This window comes from Pseudochaenichthys georgianus, chromosome 4, assembly GCF_902827115.2.
Source record: "Pseudochaenichthys georgianus chromosome 4, fPseGeo1.2, whole genome shotgun sequence".
Classification (NCBI taxonomy): domain Eukaryota; kingdom Metazoa; phylum Chordata; class Actinopteri; order Perciformes; family Channichthyidae; genus Pseudochaenichthys; species Pseudochaenichthys georgianus.
Genome location: NC_047506.1, coordinates 3,311,519 through 3,331,206, shown reverse-complemented (window position 1 = coordinate 3,331,206; position 19,688 = coordinate 3,311,519). Strand labels below are relative to the sequence as shown.

The 19,688-nt window shown below is 42.5% G+C and overlaps 1 protein-coding gene across 1 annotated transcript in view; it reads right to left on the bottom strand.

Annotated features, from left to right (window-relative positions):
* Positions 1–1,121: 1,121 nt before the first annotated feature.
* Positions 1,122–19,688, bottom strand: part of oca2 (oculocutaneous albinism II) — a 48,668-nt gene continuing 30,101 nt past the window's right edge. The window contains exons 17-23 of the mRNA XM_034081903.1: positions 19,431–19,539; positions 14,492–14,619; positions 13,870–13,929; positions 12,632–12,736; positions 12,145–12,238; positions 8,821–8,914; positions 1,122–1,209 (exon numbers count right to left, since the gene is read on the bottom strand). Coding sequence (XP_033937794.1) covers positions 1,122–1,209; positions 8,821–8,914; positions 12,145–12,238; positions 12,632–12,736; positions 13,870–13,929; positions 14,492–14,619; positions 19,431–19,539 — 678 coding nt within the window. The remainder of the gene's footprint in view (positions 1,210–8,820; positions 8,915–12,144; positions 12,239–12,631; positions 12,737–13,869; positions 13,930–14,491; positions 14,620–19,430; positions 19,540–19,688) is intronic.

The following is a 19,688-nucleotide window of genomic DNA, read 5'->3' as shown; positions in this document are numbered from 1 at the left end:
CTGAGCCGAATGAAAAGCAGAAACATCACAACCTTTATTGTTTATGTTGACGTCTGTGTGAAAGTCTTGAACATTAAACAGAAGTGACCTTGAGGTCGTCAAACTGTACAATAAATACAGGTGAGAGTTTCACCTGGACAAAGAAAGGATCCAGGTGACGGCAACATGTTCTACATTAAACAGTTAACTGAAGACAATGATTACATGAGATCATAGTGTACACAGTACAATAGATAATACATCATGTTTTAATAACAGTGTTATTTAATCATCCCGCTCCTCTCTAATTTCATTGATGCTGTTCATTAATTGAGATTTGGGTATCTGACAAAAATATTCAACATTATAAAATCCCTTTCACTGGGTATTCCTTTAAAATATGAACACACTTTTGGTGAACCATGTGTCCTAAACATCTCTAAAAAAGCAATTTAGTATAATACAGTTAATTAGGAAGTGAGACGTTGTAAACAGATCACACAGATTTCCAAACAAATATACAGTTTGACACCAGTCACAGAGGCAGCACCATGTTCAGCATTTTGGAGGGACTATTTTCATGTCTTTCCCTCGGACAAACTTCAAAGTTTCCCTCAAAGTTATTAACAGGGAGAGAGTGGAGAAGCCATCAAGAACCAATGCATTATAACAACTTTAAACAATGTTGGTCGAAGGTAGAGTTGTGTTAAATTCCACAGAGCTGCTGTGTGTGAGCTAGCTAGCGGTAGCAAAATCATTACAGCTGCCCAATTAACCCAATGAAATCGACAATGGCTTATTTTTGGCTCTTGTGTAGTGGTGTGTCTCTTCAAGAGTGGGGACAGAAACACATGACTTGTTACAGTGCTTCGTTAACTGCCGGTTTTGCTCCTTCCGTTAGCAAAAAATGTGTCAACACTCAACCTTTTGATCGTTATAAATGTACCGTCGAGTAAATCAAAAGCACATTTTCCAAAATATGGCTGTTGTTCTTCATATAGTGCCTTTAATCTGATCAGCCAATCAGGTTACAGGGAGCTGAATGCTGGAAGGAGTGGTGACACACACACACACACACACACACACACACACACACACACACACACACACACACACACACACACACACACACAGTCTTTGGATCACATGTTCCAGCCTAATCCAATGTGTGTAGCCAGCAGGTAGCACATGCCGATCATACAGGTCATGATCATCATGGGAAATCCTAACCTGCAAGAAGAAAGAAAAAAAACATTAATGTCATGAATTCAAACATCTTATTCCACAGTTGTGACATTTTATGATTCACTTAAAGGTGGGGTAGGTAAGTTTGAGAAACCGGCTCGAGATCGCTAGAATTTGAAAATACACAGCCGGAGAAAATCTGCCACTTCCTCACAGAGCCCCTCCTCCAACACACACGAACGCGCACATGACCAATGAGGGCACGAGATAAGTTTGTGCCCCGATGTAAGGCTGACAGGCAGGTAGGCCACCAAATCCGATTGGTCGTGCTTTTTACAGTATTACGGCTTCTACAGATGAAATTTTTGTATGGATTTTTTGTCAAAGCACTTAAGATATTCATTGCTATCGGGATGTTAAGAGCATTCCATGGAATATAACAAAAAGTGTATCTCGAGCCGGTTTCTGAAACGTACCTACCCCACCTTCAACTTGGATTTTTTTCCATGATTATTGCCCGTGTACTTTTACACACTGATTTCTTTCCATGACTTTCTCCTTGTACTTTTTCGACAAACTAGAATAAGACTATTTTACATATATTTTGATATTTAAACCTCAACATCGCCCTTTTGTATGACGTCATGTGCATTCATTCAACATTGTCTGCATGTGTTAATTCATGCTAAATAATGAAACTTAATGCTAATTGTGCTAACTGTCCAACAAATGCAAGTAAGCTTCCAGCCGTTTCTACGTGCTTGGGACCCGTACTACACAGTTCATCATATAGCTCAACACTTCCAGGTTCACACTGCTGGCAAGTAAACTTACACCTTAAAGATAATCACCACCTTTGACGAATAAACTAAAATGTCTTGCTTTCCATGTTTTTGTATTCCTCAATTAGCGTGGTGAATTTAAAATGTGCCCTCAGATAACTGCAGATGGTTTGTTATTTGGACGAGCACCGTGTCCTACATGAACACATGGCTGCTCGCGGCCCAGAGATCTGTTCGCCCTCAGTCTCTGACACACAACCAGCAACCGTTGGAGATATTCACTGATTTGTAAAGTTTATTAGTTAAAACATGTATTTTATTGCCGTTTTGTATATGGTAATTTGGTCATTATTTGGCGTTGTTATTTTAATCAGGCTACGGGAGAAATGGGTTACATGTAACAGGTTCCAACACTGACTTCTGCAGCACACACAATGTTGGAAGTGTGTGTGCGTGTAAATATTTAATAATTGTGCGTCAGTGAATTACTCTTAATCGCTGTCACTATCCCTTCATTCACATGGAAACCATTTAGACCTTTCCTTTCAATTTGCATGTGGATATGTCAAATGACTGCTCGACTTAGGGACTAATGAAGCACTTAGGCTAATGAGTCCAACGTGATGTGGTGCTGAATGTAATGTAACTCAGTCAAAGTGTGTGAGTAGAAATGAGTTGCCAAGGGTGATTATCAATGGGATGTCGCCATCAATTATCAATGTTAACCATTAACACCGTAAGAGGGTTCGGGTTGGACACTTTGCAAAGTCTTATCTTTAGTCCGTTTTTCTTAGGTAAAATACATCTCGTCAATTATTTCTATATCGGCAAAGTACTGGCCCGAGTTGTTTCCCCCGGTGTTTAACAATGATTGAGAAAACAATCTGCCAACCCGTTGTTTATTTGCTTTTATGGCATTCTGAAAAAAATAAACAACTCTAGGTTAAGTACGACATGCATGTGTGTGCACAATTAATCAATGAATTAATCAACCAACCAATCAATGGTTCAAATTGTATAGCCTCTTTCCAACACCCTCCCTTGTTTCCAGAAGTTATTATGACCGTGATACATTTTAGCAGCGGCACTCGTTAACTGTATAAAATTGTAACACTGAGCAACTGCGAGTATTATTTTTTGAGACAGTTTTGATGGACAGAAATAACGCAAAAGGGAGTCTAACACCATCAGAGGGCTATGGTTCCTTTAAGACAGTGTTTCTCAAACTTTTTCATACGAAGGACCACTTAATAAAAAAACACTCGCGGACCACCTAACTCCACACATATCAAAAAACACATCGTTTTTCTAGAACAGATTACAAATCGCCTGAAAATTGTACAAACAAGTGGCAACATGTGTGATGAAGATGTTGCGCTGGGCTATATCATGCAATCGAAAGTAAAACTTAACCTCGCTCCATTGGAGAGATATTCCCGCGAGAGTGCGGAGAACTGAAATGTATTTATTTATTTCAAATGTGAAATTTTACCAATATACTCACGGACCACTAGGGGGCGCTCACGGACCACCAGTAGTCCGCGGACCACACTTTGAGAAGCACTGCTTTAAGAGGATACATAGAGGTCCTCTCCATGGTGCTGGTATCTTTACAACCCACAGCCATTGACATGCTCCGATTATCAACCCTTTCACTAAGTGGTGCGCCCCCCCAGGCGGAGGAATCGATGATATAAAACCCTGCAGAGCTTTCTAGTCACGTAGCGTTTAGCCGAGGGTCACAACAGCTCAGTGGGGTGCATTGATCTGCAGTGGGAGAATAAAGTTCACATCACACTGCGTACAAAAAGACACAATGCCATCACAGGAGACCGCACTGTTAACATCAATATCATTTCACATTTCTCTAAAACATTTGTGATGTAATGCAAGTTAACAACTCCACTAACTACATAACAAATGTTTGGTCATTTTGTACAGCCTCTTTTATGCAGACATGTTGGAAATGTAACTCGACACCGCTGTGATTTTGGTCTCTGTGGAACAAATGTGAGGCTTCTCTAAACTCTGATCATCATGAGACAAGCTGCGGTCACCTCTATTTCTGCTGAGTCATGCTCATCCCCCGTCACAGGTGCGGTGTGGCGGGACGGAGGGCAGAACAAACCGGTTCCACGGGACAGCAGAAAGAGGTGCGAGGTTCACCTTGTCTTAAAGCTCCCATCGTACCTCGTGATCGCACTCGTCGATTTCATTGCATGTGATGGGAACTCTTTGAAAGACCCGATGCAATCTCTGAGACGTGTTTTAGATAAACAGGGGGGGCGGCACAATGCTTGACCTGTGCTGGTGAACCAGCAGCATGCAACGTGTTGACGCTGCGGGGGGAAACACAAGTAGTATCTCCATCTCCAATCTTCGGTGGAGCCAAAGAGAGAGTGATTGATTGCTGTAGAAGACTGAGGTCAGACATCGTGACCACACGAGGCTTTCAGAATGTGCCCTGGGAATAACCTGCAGAACACAGCTCGGGTGTCTTTCTCTCTCTCTATGCTACTGCATAAAAGATATGACTATAATCTACAAAAATGAATAAAATAAAAGCCCTTGTTTCGCCAGAGGCCACGCAACAATAACCACATCGCTCATCATTCGACATTCACGGCATTCACCACGTTTCACAATGTCAACAACAACGTTAATCACACATTTTGCCAAACGTTAACTGCATACCACGATGTGAACCCCAACCTTTTTACAACCCTAAGCAACTTTTCACAAACATTTCTCAACGTTAACCACTTTACGCAACATTAATGTCATCACGCAATGTTACCTACATGTGACGAATAATAATCAATCAATCCATGTTTATTTATATAGCCCAATATCACAAATGCTACATTTGTCTCAGTGGTCTTCACAGTGTGTACAGAATATCAGTATGACAATACGACACCCTCTGTCCTTAGACCCTCTGTCCTTAGACTCTCTGTCCTCAGACCCTCTGTCCTTAGACCCTCTGTCCTCAGACCCTCTGTCCTCAGACCCTCTGTCCTCAGACCCTCTGTCCTTAGACCCTCTGTCCTTAGACACTCTGTCCTTAGACCCTCTGTCCTTAGACCCTCTGTCCTCAGACCCTCTGTCCTCAGACCCTCTGTCCTTAGGCCCTCTGTCCTTAGACACTCTGTCCTTAGACCCTCTGTCCTTAGACCCTCTGTCCTTAGACCCTCTGTCCTCAGACCCTCTGTCCTTAGACCCTCACATCGTACAAGGAAACACTTCCGGAGAAAACCCACAGTTTAAAGGGAACATGGAGAAACCTCAGGGAGAGCAACAGAGGAGGGATCCCTCTCCCAGGACGGACAGACGTGCAGTAGATGCCGTGTGTAAATTGAAAAGATAATAGATTTACAACATAGGTAGTCCAAATGTTGCTAGTGGTAATAACCATGTGTCACAACATTTACTAAGCGCCGTAACATCTTACAATGCTAATCTTTACTATGTTATTAAACCACGAACATTCTGCATTACGATACTACACAAAAACTGCTTCTGCTTAAGCATTCGGCGAGTACGGATGAAATCACTAAAATGCCGCGCTGACCTCTAACAGCAGTTATTTGCAACACGAAGCTACAACCACTAGCGATGTCTAAACTCTGTTGAGCATCATGTACCATCGTTTTTCATCCCTTCTCCCGGGTCAACAGTTTGAGGAGAGGAGCGTGATCCGGGCCAGGGGCATGATGGGAGCCACACTATCTATAGTTTCTGTGATGGTGACGGTCTATCGTAAGGCCTGCGGCTCATCTGGCTCTCTGTATAACGGTGGGAGTTTCTCTCATCAGTCCCAGCTGCCCTGAGCAGCAGGCAGACCTCTCCTCTCTCTACCTGTCTGTGTGAACACCTGAGACCCCAGAACTCACTAACACACTATTACAGAGAGACCTCTCCTCTCTCTACCTGTCTGTGTGAACACCTGAGACCCTCAGCACTCACTAGCAGACCATTAGAGACAGGAATGCAGCCTGGAGGATGTGGCCATTATCTGTAAATACAGCAGCAGGCGGAGGGAGGCATACGGCATGTATCCTACTGTACCTAATGGATGTAATAATAATAATAATAATAATAACTTGGATGTATATAGTACCTTTCAGGGGACCCAAGGTGGCGTTACAGAAAAAACAGGCGTAAAACAAAACAAAAAAATACAAAAACAGTCAAACAAACAGTCAGAGACAAAACCGCAAATAAATTAGGGGCCGAAGGTGTTACTAAGGTGAAAGTACAGAAGTATTATAAGCAATAAAGTAATTAATTAATATTATTACTACTTATTATTATGTGCACTGTCACATGCTGTACATTTCCCCACTGTAGGACAAATAGAGTATTTCTGATTCGGATATCACGGCTTACAAATCATATCCTAGACTTAATGAAACAAATGTGTTCATTAAATCCCTCCACTCTGCTACCCCCACCTGCTGACATTCAAATGAGTCTTTCTGGTGAGACTTGTTGCAGAAAAAAGAAATAAAATCAATGTTCTCGCGCCGTTTTCTTTAACGAATCACAGGACATGTTACAACCAAATGTTTAAAACCTTAATCAGACTGTATTCATCTTTCAGCTCTGACCCCTTCTCCAACAAAGCAAACTGTGTGTGTGTGTGTGTGTGTGTGTGTGTGTGTGTGTGTGTGTGTGTGTGTGTGTGTGTGTGTGTGTGTGTGTGTGTGTGTGTGTGTGTGTGTGTGTGTGTGTGTGTGTGTGTGTGTGTGTGTGTGTGTGTGTGTGTGTGTGTGTGTGTGTGTGTGTGTGTGTGTGTGTGTGTGTGTGTGTGGACTAGTATTACTATACTTGTGGGGACCTACATCTGTTTACATAGTAACGTGTGGGGACTTGCCGCCCTTATGGGGACAAAATGGAGGTCCCCATAAGGGGGATCATTAATTTTAGGGTGAAGACTTGGTTAGGTTTAGGATTAGGATTAGGGTTAGGGTTAGGCATGTGTTGGTTGTGGTTAAGGTTAGGATAAGTCTCCAGGAAATGCATGTAAGTCAATGTAATGTCCCCTGAAGTGATGTATACATGGTATGTGTGTGTGTGTGTGTGTGTGTGTGTGTGTGTGTGTGTGTGTGTGTGTGTGTGTGTGTGTGTGTGTGTGTGTGTGTGTGTGTGTGTGTGTGTGTGTGTGTGTGTGTGTGTGTGTGTGTGTGTGTGTGTGTGTGTGTGTGTGTGTGTGTGTGTGTGTGTGTGTGTGTGTGTGTGTGTGTGTGTGTGTGTGTGTGTGTGTGTGTGTGTGTGTGTGTGTGTGTGTGTGTGTGCCTGCGTGCGTTACTCCACAGGACTGAAGCGTGTTAGTGAGCAGGTGGCAGCGTACTCAGCATCCTGCTTCAGATTTAATAACATTTTGTACGTCAGTCTCACCAGAGACTTCTCAAATCAAGCCCCGAGTGTCAATTCAATCAGTGACACAGTCAATCAATAATTGTGCACAGGCTTACACACAAAGACGGGAGAACTCAACAAGAATGGATTTTTGTTTAGGCCGCTAAAAGCATTCAGTGTATATAACCTGCCGTCATATCAAGGTCTCGCTCAAAAAAGGATTCAACAGCAGAACACCGGAGTACAATGTGCCTTTTTGGCAGATTATTTGCCATGTTTTCTAACTACCGGGAGAACATTTGGTTTGTTCTTCCTATAATAACCCTATTTCTATTTTTTCCAGCTCTTCATCTCAAGTATTTTAAGATAAGACATAGAATTATTCCTATATTTTTCATGGCACCACTTTCATGTCATCCAAAAGACATCGTGGATAATCACTGTGCAAACGAAAGCCCTTATAATATATGTATGTGTCGATGTGCTTCAGTGACCACTAACTCTGTGAAGACGCTAATCATTTCAATGATGATAGCAATTAACGCGGATCATTATAAATATTAATTATTTGCAAGAATATCCTTTTCGACTGTTTTCCGCTGCCTTTTATTGATTAAAATAACTTTATATATCTCACTGCCCGTCTATTTGAGCCTAATATACAGTAATTGTATTTTCTTGTATTTTGATGACAGACTTTAAATATATTTAAAAGCAATCTTATATTTGTAAAGCCCTCTGAATTGCCTCGTGTTAAAATGTGCTTGCTTTGCCTTATCTTACACACTTTGCATCAAACGTCTGCATACCGAAAGCACAGGAGCACTGTGCCGCTCATTCTACTGTAAAAGTACTCAACACTTCTCAGTGCCCTTACAGCGGAGAGGACACACAGAAACCTGATGACATGAACTCTTCTGTGCCAAGTTATTTCCTGTTTCTGCTGACAGACGGATCAACCTGAGTTTCTATTCAGAGTGAGGTCACACTGTCACCTTTAAATGCCTTTTCCTGCTTTGACAGGAAAGAGCATCACCTATCAAACAGGATAAAGCTTCTCACAAACAGGCGCTCAGATATTATACTTAAAAGTGGGGTGGGTAAGTTTCAGAAACCGGCTCGAGATACACTTTTTGTTATATTCCATGGAATGCTCTTAACATCCGATAGCAATGAATATCTGAAGAAAAATCCATAAAAAAATGTCATCTGTAGAAGCCGTAATACTGTAAAAAGTACAACCAATCCGTTTAGCCGAGCCGGCTAAAGTAATTGGATGGCCTACCTGCCTGTCAGCCTTCCATCGGGGCACAAATTTATCTCGTGCCCTCATTGGTCATGTGCGCGTTCGTGTGTGTTGGAGGAGGGGCTCTATAAGGAAGTGGCAGATTTTCTCCGGTTGTGTATTTTCAAATTCTAGCGATCTCGAGCCGGTTTCTCAAACTTACCTACCCCACCTTTAAGTAAAAGAAGAAGTCTGCCTATATGTTGTGCTGTGCCAGCGAAATCTTACTTGAAGAACTCGACGAAGGAGAATCCGTATCCGTGTTGTTCGGCGATTCCCGCACACACGACGTTAGCTGAAGCTCCGATCAATGTGCCGTTTCCTGAGGAGAAAAACATTAATAACAAACTGTTCATCTAAATTATTTGTTAAGCCCCTGTCACACTGTCCCGAAATGTACACCCGATGGACACACGAATATGGAATTGTGAATTTCGCACGAAGATGGCCCCGAACCACACACGAAGGCAACATTTACATTACATTTAAGAAATACAACTGCAATGAAAGTACCAAAAACAATTATGTTACAGTACTATGATACTGTACTGATATCTTCAGACTTTGTTCTTTACTTTATCCGTCTTTATATGTAGAAAATATTACGTTTTCTCCGTAATGTTGTTTCCATAGCAACAACAATTTCCTGTCAACTGTCCTTCAAAATAATATATTATATCCTTTTTAGTTTCACAGAACACAAATTGGGTTATTTACATAATATGTTTACATGATTTTGTTGTGCAATAAAACAACCCGATGGACACACGATAAAGGAAATGTTCAAATTCGGCTGTGATCGTAGCAACATCGGGCCATTCGTGAGGGCATCTTAAGCCATCGTATGACCGCTGGCGGAGTTTCTCAGGCTCCGGCAGCAACTTCGTCAGCGGTGGCTAAATCTTTGGCATGCCAACAAATTGCCGAAGAACCTTGAGAAGGTTCATTTTCGTGTTGAATTCGTGTGTCCATTTTGCCCTTCGTAAGGCCATCGTGAGGGCATCTTGTTATCCTCGGTGCCATCGGGCATTCGCCCCGATCAGAGTGAGGGCGAATGCACCGATGATAACACGAAGATGACACGATTTGACAAGATGCCCTCACGAGTGCCTTACGAAGCTGCCGCTCACGAAGTTGCTGCCGGAGCCTGAGAAACTCCACCGGCGGTCATACGATGGCTTAGATGCCCTCACGAATGGCCCGATGTTGCTACGATCACAGCCGAATTTGAACATTTCCTTTATCGTGTGTCCATCGGGTGTCAATTTCGGGACAGTGTGACAGGGCCTTTAGTGAGGAACAGTACGTTTAATACCACATAAAACCTGTGGTGGAAGAGTTACTCAGACATTTTACTTACAAAATAAAAAACTCTTTAATTGGAGATGTTACTTAAGTAGAAGTACAGAAGCTTTAGTGGAAGAATTTACCTAAAATATTAATGGTAAAAGTATTTTTCTTCCGTGTATTGGTTGTTTTGTACTACAAACAGCGACAAATGTGGACATGTGATACTATACAACAAATAAACCCTTTCAATTCTGACTTTTATAAAGTTGTAGTATTTTCCGGTCTCCTAAGGGCAGAGTGTTGACAGCAGATCGATAGAGAGGCCTCAGTGGAAACGTTCTCCTGCAGATCGATACTGTCACAGTGCAGAGGGTCTAACTGTAACTCTGACAGCTGTCTGACTCCGTGTCCTTCACCAAATATACTTAAAGTACCAAAAGTAAAAGTACTTGTTAGCACGATCATGGTGTGATTTTAAATCTTAACCAAACAAAGGTTTTTTTCTTAAAGTCCCCTATTATACTGTTTTTCATCAATATATTATAGGTCTCAGATATATACAGAACATGTCTCTGATTGGCTGAAACACCAAACAGATCATTGCAGCATTACCCATAATCCCCTCTGTTTCAGCCCTGTTTCCAAAGTGCTGATTCTCTGTCTGTTACTTTAGATGAAAATAAGGAGCCCCTCCCCACGCCCCTCTGAGAGACATTTGGTTACAAAGAACTCAATGGGGCTCTAGAGGAGATTCAGGTGATAAGGGGGGGGGGGTTACCTTGGTTGCTGATTGGCTAATGGTTACACAAGAAAAAACATCGTTATGACATCATAAAGTGGCCAAAATCTGATCAGCTCATTTTCAGACAGGTTTTTATAGAAATGGATCAAAAAGAGAGAGAATCTTTGTTCCTGAAACTTTCAGAGTCTCTTTCCACAGAGGGGACACATGTTGATGTAGAAGAGACATGAAGAAGAGGGGACACATGTTGATGTAGAAGAGACATGGAGAAGACGGGACACATGTTGATGTAGAGGAGACATGAAGAAGAGGGGACACATGTTGATGTAGAAGAGACATGAAGAAGAGGGGACACATGTTGATGTAGAAGAGACATGGAGAAGACGGGACACATGTTGATGTAGAAGAGACATGGAGAAGACGGGACACATGTTGATGTAGAGGAGACATGAAGAAGAGGGGACACATGTTGATGTAGAAGAGACATGAAGAAGAGGGGACACATGTTGATGTAGAAGAGACATGAAGAAGAGGGGACACATGTTGATGTAGAAGAGACATGGAGAAGACGGGACACATGTTGATGTAGAGGAGACATGAAGAAGAGGGGACACATGTTGATGTAGAAGAGACATGAAGAAGAGGGGACACATGTTGATGTAGAAGAGACATGGAGAAGACGGGACACATGTTGATGTAGAGGAGACATGAAGAAGAGGGGACACATGTTGATGTAGAAGAGACGTGAAGAAGAGGGGACACATGTTGATGTAGAAGAGACATGAAGAAGAGGGGACACATGTTGATGTAGGAGAGACGTGAAGAAGAGGGGACACATGTTGATGTAGAAGAGACATGGAGAAGAGGGGACACATGTTGATGTAGAAGAGACATGGAGAAGAGGGGACACATGTTGATGTAGAGGAGACATGAAGAAGAGGGGACACATGTTGATGTAGAGACATGAAGAAGAGGGGACACATGTTGATGTAGAAGAGACATGAAGAAGAGGGGACACATGTTGATGTAGAGGAGACATGAAGAAGAGGGGACACATGTTGATGTAGAAGAGACATGAAGAAGAGGGGACACATGTTGATGTAGAAGAGACATGAAGAAGAGGGGACACATGTTGATGTAGAAGAGACATGAAGAAGAGGGGACACATGTTGATGTAGAAGAGACATGAATTAGAGGGGACACATGTTGATGTAGAAGAGACATGAAGAAGAGGGGACACATGTTGATGTAGAAGAGACATGAAGAAGAGGGGACACATGTTGATGTAGAGGAGACATGGAGAAGAGGGGACACATGTTGATGTAGAAGAGACATGAAGAAGAGGGGACACATGTTGATGTAGAGGAGACATGGAGAAGAGGGGACACATGTTGATGTAGAAGAGACATGAAGAAGAGGGGACACATGTTGATGTAGAAGAGACATGAAGAAGAGGATTTTGCATAATAGGTGACCTTTCACCAAACAAAGGTGTTTTTCTTAAGTCTGCTTTGTCTTACCTCCAAGACAGGCCCCCATAGCGAGGGCGTAGATGAGCGGCTTCACCGGCAGGTTCACGTCTGCGTCCTGACTCAGGTTGATCAGAACTGGGATCTGCGATACAGAGAGAGACCGGAGAGGTGTCATTATTTTGTGTATTATTTTATAGAACAATCTTGTTCTTGTGTCTAATCTTGTTTCACTTCCTGCTTTATGTTGGGAAATTGACAAAAATGTTCGAACTATAGTCATATTTACTCACAGTGTACCTTTAATTAAATAGTATGGTACCCCTAAAGTTGCATGCATGTAAATACCATTTGTGTAGCTTAACTTGAACTAACCAAGTTTAAATTCTAAACCAGATTTGTAAGAAGTAATATATGGTGGTGGTGACTAGTCCTGCACTTACAAGGTGTGTGTGTGTGTGTGTGTGTGCGTGCGTGCGTGCGTGCGTGTGTGTGTGTGTGCGTGCGTGTGTGTAACATTACATTATCAGCCTCTCACCATGGTGGCAGTGAAGGGGATGTTGTCGATGAGGGAAGAAGCGAGAGCAGAGACCCACATCACCAGGATGAGCGCTATCGCCAGCCTCTGGTCCTCTGGCACCGACTGAGAGGAGAGAGACTCACACACTTAGATAAACGCTGCCTTCACTGACACTTAAACCCCCACCGATGTGAATAAAACACACTACTATGTTCTGTCTTTAGAACTGACATGACCGCAGGTTGCGTTGAGTTTTATCTCTGCACACAGCGGGGCCGATTCTGCAAACGTGTGCATGCATGCAGATCTTTTCGTATCTCAGAATTAGTACATGTACTTTTCACCTCTGCTCTTGATGTAACCAGAGAGAGATGCCAGGCAATAAAGTGGTGCAGGAATGAGGACCAACCCCTGAAATAAGTCTGCATTTTTTTTCACGGTTTTATGGTTGTCGGCCTGAAATAAGGTCTGTGGAACACAAGCTAAAGATGTTACTGTTTTGTTCTATGACATAAAATAGTAAATACCCCACTGGTGCATTTATGAACAACGGTTGCTAAAAAGTGTCTAAATGAGACGCCTAAACACCATCACACCCAACATTAGCCACCTTTAGCTTAGCGGTGGTGAAGTGAAGTCATGTGACCGTTCCTTTATAGTCCAACATTAGCTTTTTACTTCAGAAATCATAAAGTGGTGTTATTTTGTAGAGATTATCCTGCTGAACAAAACAGAAGAATCATAAAAGTTGGTTTGACACAGTGATTATTTTCTCCAACGTCCAATGGAAAGATCCCATTGGCTTTCTGTCAAGGGAACCAGGGAGACGCTGCCTTCAGCACGAATATGTCATCCCTGCACCGCTCTATTCTCCCCAGCTTGTTTTCTGTTGCTGCGCAGGTCAGAAACCAAGAGCAGCGCCACCTGTCATGTATGATTATTATCCTTATTGAGGCTCGCTGTACAAACACAAGCTGACGTAGCTATTACTGCTTCAATTCTCTGCTAACACACACACACACACACACACGCACGCGCACCCACACACACACACACACACACACACACGCACTTCGCCTGCTTGGTGCACACAGGCTAGAATGTGGCTAAAATTGTAAACAAAATAATTGAATTCAGAGCTGTGCAGAACAAAAGGATCAATATGCATGAAAAGCAATATCATGTCACCTGTGCCCAACAATTACACTCGCTGCATGAGAGAGGATTGTTGAGATGAGATTCAAAGGGAAACTCACTTTTATAAGCATCGCTGTCTGCACTCCAATATAGTCGATGAGCTGCAGCTGCGCTAAAGCCTGGGAAATGAAAGAGGCGATGATTAACATGGAACAAAAAGAGATCTGAGGAGGATTATCTACAGGTAGGGTTACATTGACAAAGGAAAAGCTATTTGTTTTTGTTTTGAGCGGCCATTAAGAAGGCCACTAAAATAACACCATTTCTATAAAGAGTTAATTTTACATATTTTCCCTTTAAAATTGATAATGTAATGGTTTACAAAATACACTCACACATATGTAAAAGAGATATACACTTCAAATATTCTCTACAAATTGTTAAAAGAAACCAAAGACGCATTATTAATATTAAACAAATTAAATGAAGCCCTTATAAATGCAAAAAAAATTACAAAAAAATTACAAAACTGAAATAGATAGATAGACAGACAGACGGACGGACGGACGGACGGACGGACGGACAGACAGATATTCTATTGACCCCAATTTGGGAAATGTTTGCGTTGCAGCAGCATAAAAACCACAAGGCAATGTACATCTCTTATGTACATTGCCTTGTGGTTTTTTAAGACACAGAAATAAAAATATGACCTATATTTGGTTCATATATTTTAAATACCTCCATCAGGACGAAGAGGCCAGCGAAGAAGAGCAGCGTGGCCCACTCCACCCGATGAAGGATGATCTCAAAGTCCTGGATGTCAGCAAGCACCAAGAGCCACATAGAGCCGAGGATCGCAATCCATCCTGAGAGAGGAAGAAGAAGAAGAAGAAGAAGAAGAAGAAGAAGAAGAAGAAGAAGAAGAAGAAGAAGAAGAAGAAGAAGAAGAAACATCAACATTTGCTTTTACATTTAATCCAATCCACTTTATTTGTATAGCACAGTTTAAAAACAGAGGGTTTGCCAAAGTGCTTCACAATGAACATAACATTATAATAAAACTTTATTTAAAAATTAAAAACACTCTCTCGTGTATTAAAAACGTATTACACTGCTAAGCTTGATTTTGAATCAGAAGAATTGGCCAAACGTCATCACAACCAACATTAGCCGCCTTTAGCTTAGCGGTGGTGACCTGAAGTCATGTGACCATGCTGTAGTTCCTTTATAGCCCAACATTAGCTTTTTACCTCTGGAGATTTCATTTACGTCTTAAAAATCATAAATGGTGTTTACATGTTGAGATTATTCTGCTGGACAAAACATGTAAGTATCAGAAACATGAGTTTAGCCAAAGAGCTTTTCTGTATTATGGCGCTTTTCCACTGCAGGACCTCGCACGGCTTAGTACGGTATGGTTAGGCCTTGGTAGGCCAGGCTCACTTTAAGCTGCGTTTCCATTACAGTTTAACAACTGGGGTAGTAACTATAGTAACGCAGTGTAGTAATGGCGATCGGCTGTTCGGCGGGCGGAGCGACGCTGCGTAAAACTGCCCTGACGTAATCTTCAATGCGAACCACAACACCAAAACATCAGCCGTTAGCTGTTAGCACTCAGAGCTCACAGCTCCTCATATCTGTTCAGAAACTAGACAAAAGTTAAACATGTACAAACCGCAGACTGCCTGTGTCATGGCGAACACAGTCGCTGGTTTATTTATGTCTGTAGGCCGTTGTTGTGAGTGTGGGCGGAGCATATACAACGTTAGCTTAGCCTGATCGATCCAATCTCCATTCAGAAAACACGCATTTTAAAAGGTTTTCCGTCTGCCGTCTTGTCTGCAGACCGGTATCAGTATGTTGTTACTTCGGCATCATTTTGAAACGTGTATTACAATAAAATCACGGTAAAATATGTTCATTTTGTTGTAGTTGTAGCCCCCTTGCCAGCGATTCTCTTTGACCATTCAGCAGTCGAGAGTTAACTAGTTTAACATATTCAGCCCGGTTGTTGGCCCGGTAAGAACCTCGATTTTGGAGGGGCAGAAAAGAGGTGAAAAAGTAGCCCTGAGCCGGAACTACCCCTAGTGGAAAAGCAAAAGGAAGCAGGCCTGGTTTGGCCCAGCCCGCTTAAACCGTGCTACAGTGGAAAAGCGCCATTATATTCCACAATCATAAAATCCCATTGACTTTGTAGGCTTTGTAATGCTAACTTCTGGGTTGGCCTACAAATATACGTCATCAATGCACCACTCTATTTCACACTTAACAATCCACACATTATTGCTAATAATAATTTAGATTTTTTTTTTTTATAGCACCTTTCAAGAAACCCAAGGACGCTTAAATTATTTCTAGACCTTTTTTTCACTTCATGCTCCTGATTTCTGTACATGGATCACTTAGCCTAAGTTTCATGCAAACCACAGTTGTATCTCAAACTAAAACAGATAGGCTAGAGAATAAAGGAAAAAAAAGACAAGGCGACAAACAGACTGAAATTAATGAGGCTCCATTTTAAAGACACCTGTGAGTGAAAAGACTTGTGGCCTGTGTGCATTAATGAGATTGAGTTTGGATGGGCGCCTCCACAGGGACAGAAAACACGGCGCTGTGGGGTCATTCCCATTTAATAAATGTCACAGAGAGGGAACCTGAGCGGCGGCTGTAATTAAGCGAGCTTGTTTGGAGGCTGAGTATCCTCAGAGCGGGGGGGAGATGACAGCAATCTTCATTTAGAGTAAGTGTTACCATTAATGAGATGCTGTTAGGGTCATCCACCGAGCGCACATCAGAGACATCGCCGTGTCAGGCTGACAAGAGATAACCCTCCACCTCACCAACAGGTCTGCAATTACTAACATGCACAAAATATGCAAGCAGGATTTAAATCAGCTGAATCAGTGGCGTATTCAGGCTGTCTGAGAGGCAGGGAGGGAAAATAAAAAGGACAGCAGTGTGTAATACCTTTTCAAGCTTGTAGGAGAGCCGAGATCAGCGGTTTTCAAAGTGTGAGGCGCACCTCCCCGGGGGGGCGCGCCTCACACTTTGAAGAGCTTCAGGGGAGGTGCAGCGTGAGAAAAAAATAATGACAAACAGTTAAATCTAGCTAATTCACTTCAGCTAACTTTATGCAACATCGATTTTTTGTGAAGTTACCTAAAGTGAGAGAGGAGATAGTGTTTGGCAGAAAACGTCACTTGCATACTTTTGGCTGTCTGTGGAGACCGAGTTCCACCACCTCGCCAAAAAGGCTAGAAAAGTGCTCATTCCCTTCACCTCCGCCTACCTGTGTGCAGTGGCGGCGCCAGGGTATGGCTGGGGTAGGCTACAGCCATACCAAGAAATGGCTTAGCCCTACCTTAGCCCGACCATGAAAAAGTATGTTTAAGTAAGTAAGCATGTTGAGAACACGGATTGCGAAAATCTACCGGGCGTGTCCACAACACACAAACTGATCCTGCTGTAACAACAAGTGCACGTTACTGACGCAATATGGTTGAGACCATTCGGGCTTATGCTAGAGGGGTGCAGGGAATAGTCTAAGTAGTGGGGGAGTTTTATACACTAAAGGTGTGGGTATTCTCTCGCGTTATAATATCAGCGCGGCCGGGGTCAGATCAAAATGCCTCCGAATGCAATTTGAACAGACCTACAGCCAATCAGAGCAACGAAACGTTGGGTCTGCTGGGTCATGCATTACTGATACGTCGATACGTCACGTTCACAGTGAAAAGTCCCCAAACTCGCGCCGAGTAAATTGCAGACAAACAGACAGCAGAACTTCTAGGATTAATTGTATATTTCGGATGGATAGATTTGTTCTTAAACGCCCTCGCATTGAGGTACAAGTCGAACAGGTGCCAGAGTCACACGACCCACCTGAAGAGTGAATAGTGAGTTTTGAATATATTTTGTAATAATGGGTCATTTGAAAAAGTGTTTTGTATGACAATAGAGATACAGGCTACCTGTTGTGTGCTGTGTCTGTCTCTCTCTGTGTCTCTGTCTCTCTCCCTCTGTCTCTCCGTGTCAATTCTATATGCCAACTTTTCTTGTTTCTGCCGCTGCGTAGCATGTTGTAACAACGTAGAATTAGCAGAATAGGCTATTGTATTGTTTAACTCACACCTGTTGCTCTCGATGTAATTTAGCTGATACAAAGAGACTAATAAAAGCTAATAAAAGCCTCACGCGTGCGTTTCACTGTCAAGGGGGGCGATATAGCGTGTATGTAATTACATTACAAATACTGACTTGAGCCCCACCCGTCATGGGTTAGACTACCATAGATTACCCAACAAAAACACTCTGGCGCCGCCACTGCCTGTGTGAGTGCGGGTTTTCCGCATTGACTTTGATCAAAAGCAAGTACCGGTCTACCCCCCCAGCTGCCACCCCAGTTGGCAGCTTTGTTTTGAAATAAAAGTTGTGGCTCATCGGACATTTATGAGAGAAACGGAAATGTGATTGGAGGCGATTTCATTTGAACTGGACGGCGCCAAACGAGAAGCATTCGGACTCGAGTAGACGGAAGGAATGAGGTATTTGCGGTCTACAATGACAGAGAAGAGACTGTGAAGTTTGGCTGTACTCAGCATTGAATCAAAACGCACTAAAGCTGTTGATCTTAATAAGTGTGTGAGGCGTTTTGCTGAACAAGATGGTAATCGCCGCATTCAGCTGTTATAGGCATGCCAACTTGATGCTCTGCTCACGGATGACTCGATGAGCATACAAAACTGTTAAGATGATGACCTTACGTTGGTAAAAAAAATGTTTTCTTCGTGGGGGTCTGTCCCCAAAAAACAGTTTTAAGTCCTGATAAGACGGTGTGTAAAACTACACTGCCCAGCCAAAAACCTTCCCACACTTTTAAAACCCCTGGCCTAGATGACACCGCATTATATTTTCCCAGTTTTAACCCCAATTGCACTTTCTCCACTGGAAGGGAACTTATTCATGTTTTCTCCACTCAAAGGACACACAAGGATACGTTATTATGTTTCTGGAAGGGAACCACAATTTGACTTTATCATGTTTTCTCGACTGGAAGAGCAACTTAGAGGGCACTTTATCACGTTTTCTCATCTGTACAGGCATCCATAAAGTCCCTTTATCATATTTTATCCACTGTAACAGCATCCTTAAGGTCAATTTGAGTCCTTTTCTCCACCGTAAGTTCTTCCTAGATGTCTCTGCACCTCGTCAGCCAACACCTGTTGCACTCTGAGCCTGTAACATTTATTGTTCTCTCCTTCTCTCACTATGCCACATGGATAATAGCAATCAGACACAAAAACATATTTTGCACTCAGCTGCAAGGCTTGTTCGAGTTTGCACTATCATGACCACAATATATTTTGTGATCAGACCTTGAGATAGTGTGGCAGAAAACTATTTGCAGGTGATGGAGGGGCTGCAATTCTACTTTTCATTGTGTAACTCAGTATTATTGCATATATTTGATCAAAAGATACTTAAATTCGGGTCAAAAGTGCGTATTATAATGTTGCTGTTACACCATTCATCACCATTGCATCACATAGATGTAAAGTGTCGGGTCTAAATGCAGATCAGTATCCATGTAATTATTTGGGGCTCATTTGTAATGCAAGGACAGAGGAAGCTGTTTTTCATAATTACATGACAGAAGCTATAATAATCGTGCACTTACCGAGCTCCAGATGAATGCTGGGAACAAAGGAGTTGAGGAAGAACATGAAGATCACCACCGTGAGGACGAACACACACTTCACCAGCAGAACCTTGTCTCTTATTCTGTGCTGTGGACCAGAACAAAAACATATTCTGTCTGAACAGGGGAGAAGCTTTTCAAGTTTTTATCGCACAACTGATTGTTTTTGTGTCAAGAGAACAAGGCCAGCTTCATTATGGAGATAACATCGTCACAGAGTCTGAGGGGGAAGAATAA